General features: G+C 53.9%; 1 protein-coding gene across 1 annotated transcript; it reads right to left on the bottom strand.

The window, feature by feature from the left end:
- Window positions 1–892: 892 nt before the first annotated feature.
- PPTG_24443 (hypothetical protein) lies at window positions 893–1,294 on the bottom strand (the record flags this gene model as incomplete). Its single annotated transcript, XM_008917195.1, has 1 exon — window positions 893–1,294. The coding sequence occupies one exon, from the start codon at window positions 1,292–1,294 to the stop codon at window positions 893–895; it is 402 nt and encodes a 133-aa protein (XP_008915443.1).
- Between the last annotated feature and the right edge of the window lie 41 nt (window positions 1,295–1,335).

The raw sequence follows: 1,335 nt of genomic DNA, 5'->3' as shown, positions 1-1,335 counted from the left end.
CGTCTTCCTCTGACGCTTAGCTACGGCAGCCCCGCTGCAAGCTTTATACCAACCTGAAGAAGTGTATCTTCGGGCTGTGGACGGGAAGACTGACGTTGAGGTGCACCAAGAGCACCTCCGCCAGCTGCTAGAGCTTATGGGTAAGCATAAGCTCTATGCGAACCTGAAGAAGTGTATCTTCGGGGCGAGCGAGATACCTGCCCTTGGGTGTCTCGTAGGAAAAGTGGCGTACGCTATGACCAGAGATGTTAAGAATGATCAATGAATGGCTTACGCCTTCCAAAATCAAGGAACTGAGGCAATTCCTTGGGCTTGCGATGTACTTGCGCAAGTAGGTTAAGAACTGTGCGGGTAACATTCGCCCACGATCGCAGCTTCCTAAACAGGAAGCTGAGTGTCGGTAGGTTTTCGCCTCAGTCAAGCAGAGCTTGACTGAGGCGGAGGTCTTGCCAGATTGCCCATTCAACGTCGTGTGTGACGCATCCGACTTTGCGATCGGATGTGCGTTGATTCAGCACGATTAGAAGTGCCGTGATGGTGTGGTGTACTACCAGTCGCGTCAGCTGAAGCCAGCTGAGCGCAACTCTCCGGTACAGGACAAAGAACCCCTTGTCATGAAGTACGCACTCGCAAAGTTCCGATGTTTTACTTGTGAGAAGACCGTGCGAGGTCTATTCCGACCACGGTACACTTCGGAAGGCACTAAAGTCGCCGCACATCTCGCAACGTATGGCGAGATGGTAGCCGTTCTTCTTGGAGCACAAGTTTTAGGTTGAGTCCAACCTGGAAGGTTGAATGTGGTGGCCGATGCGTTATCTATTATACTATGACGACATCCTTCGCCAATCCGATTGCCGTCGAACGAGTGCCAAACTGGATGCCGACCGTCAGATCAGGCAACAACGGCAAGTAGATGGTGCCCGTGCTGATCTGTCACGGCGGCGGCGGCAACGCAAGGGCGGCGTGCGGACGAGCAGCGATCGCTCAAAGGTACGTCTAATTCAGCGGTCCCAGGAGCGACCGACACGAGCGAGACAGCGGGTGTAGCCGCCACCGACGGATTACCAATGGCCGTGATGATCGTGAACGATGAACGGCTGGGATCCAAGCTCAATAGTGGAGCCAGGAACTCTGTAGCCGACACAGACTGGTTGATTCGCAATGAGCAGCTACGACAATTGGCTCCAGTAGAATGTGTGGAAGGTATTGACAGTTTCCAGTTGACCGCACATGGCGTGGGGGCCTTCCACATGCGCAACGCGTTCGGGCAGCTGGTCGATGTGCAAGCGTGCATCGTTGACGGAGTTTATATTAGGAGTCGACTTGATGAGTCGA

The sequence above is a fragment of the Phytophthora parasitica genome, assembly GCF_000247585.1.
Source record: "Phytophthora parasitica INRA-310 unplaced genomic scaffold supercont2.95, whole genome shotgun sequence".
NCBI classification, from domain to species: domain Eukaryota; phylum Oomycota; class Peronosporomycetes; order Peronosporales; family Peronosporaceae; genus Phytophthora; species Phytophthora nicotianae.
The sequence above is the reverse complement of the archived record's forward strand: the minus strand, read 5'-3'. Positions and strand labels throughout refer to the sequence as shown.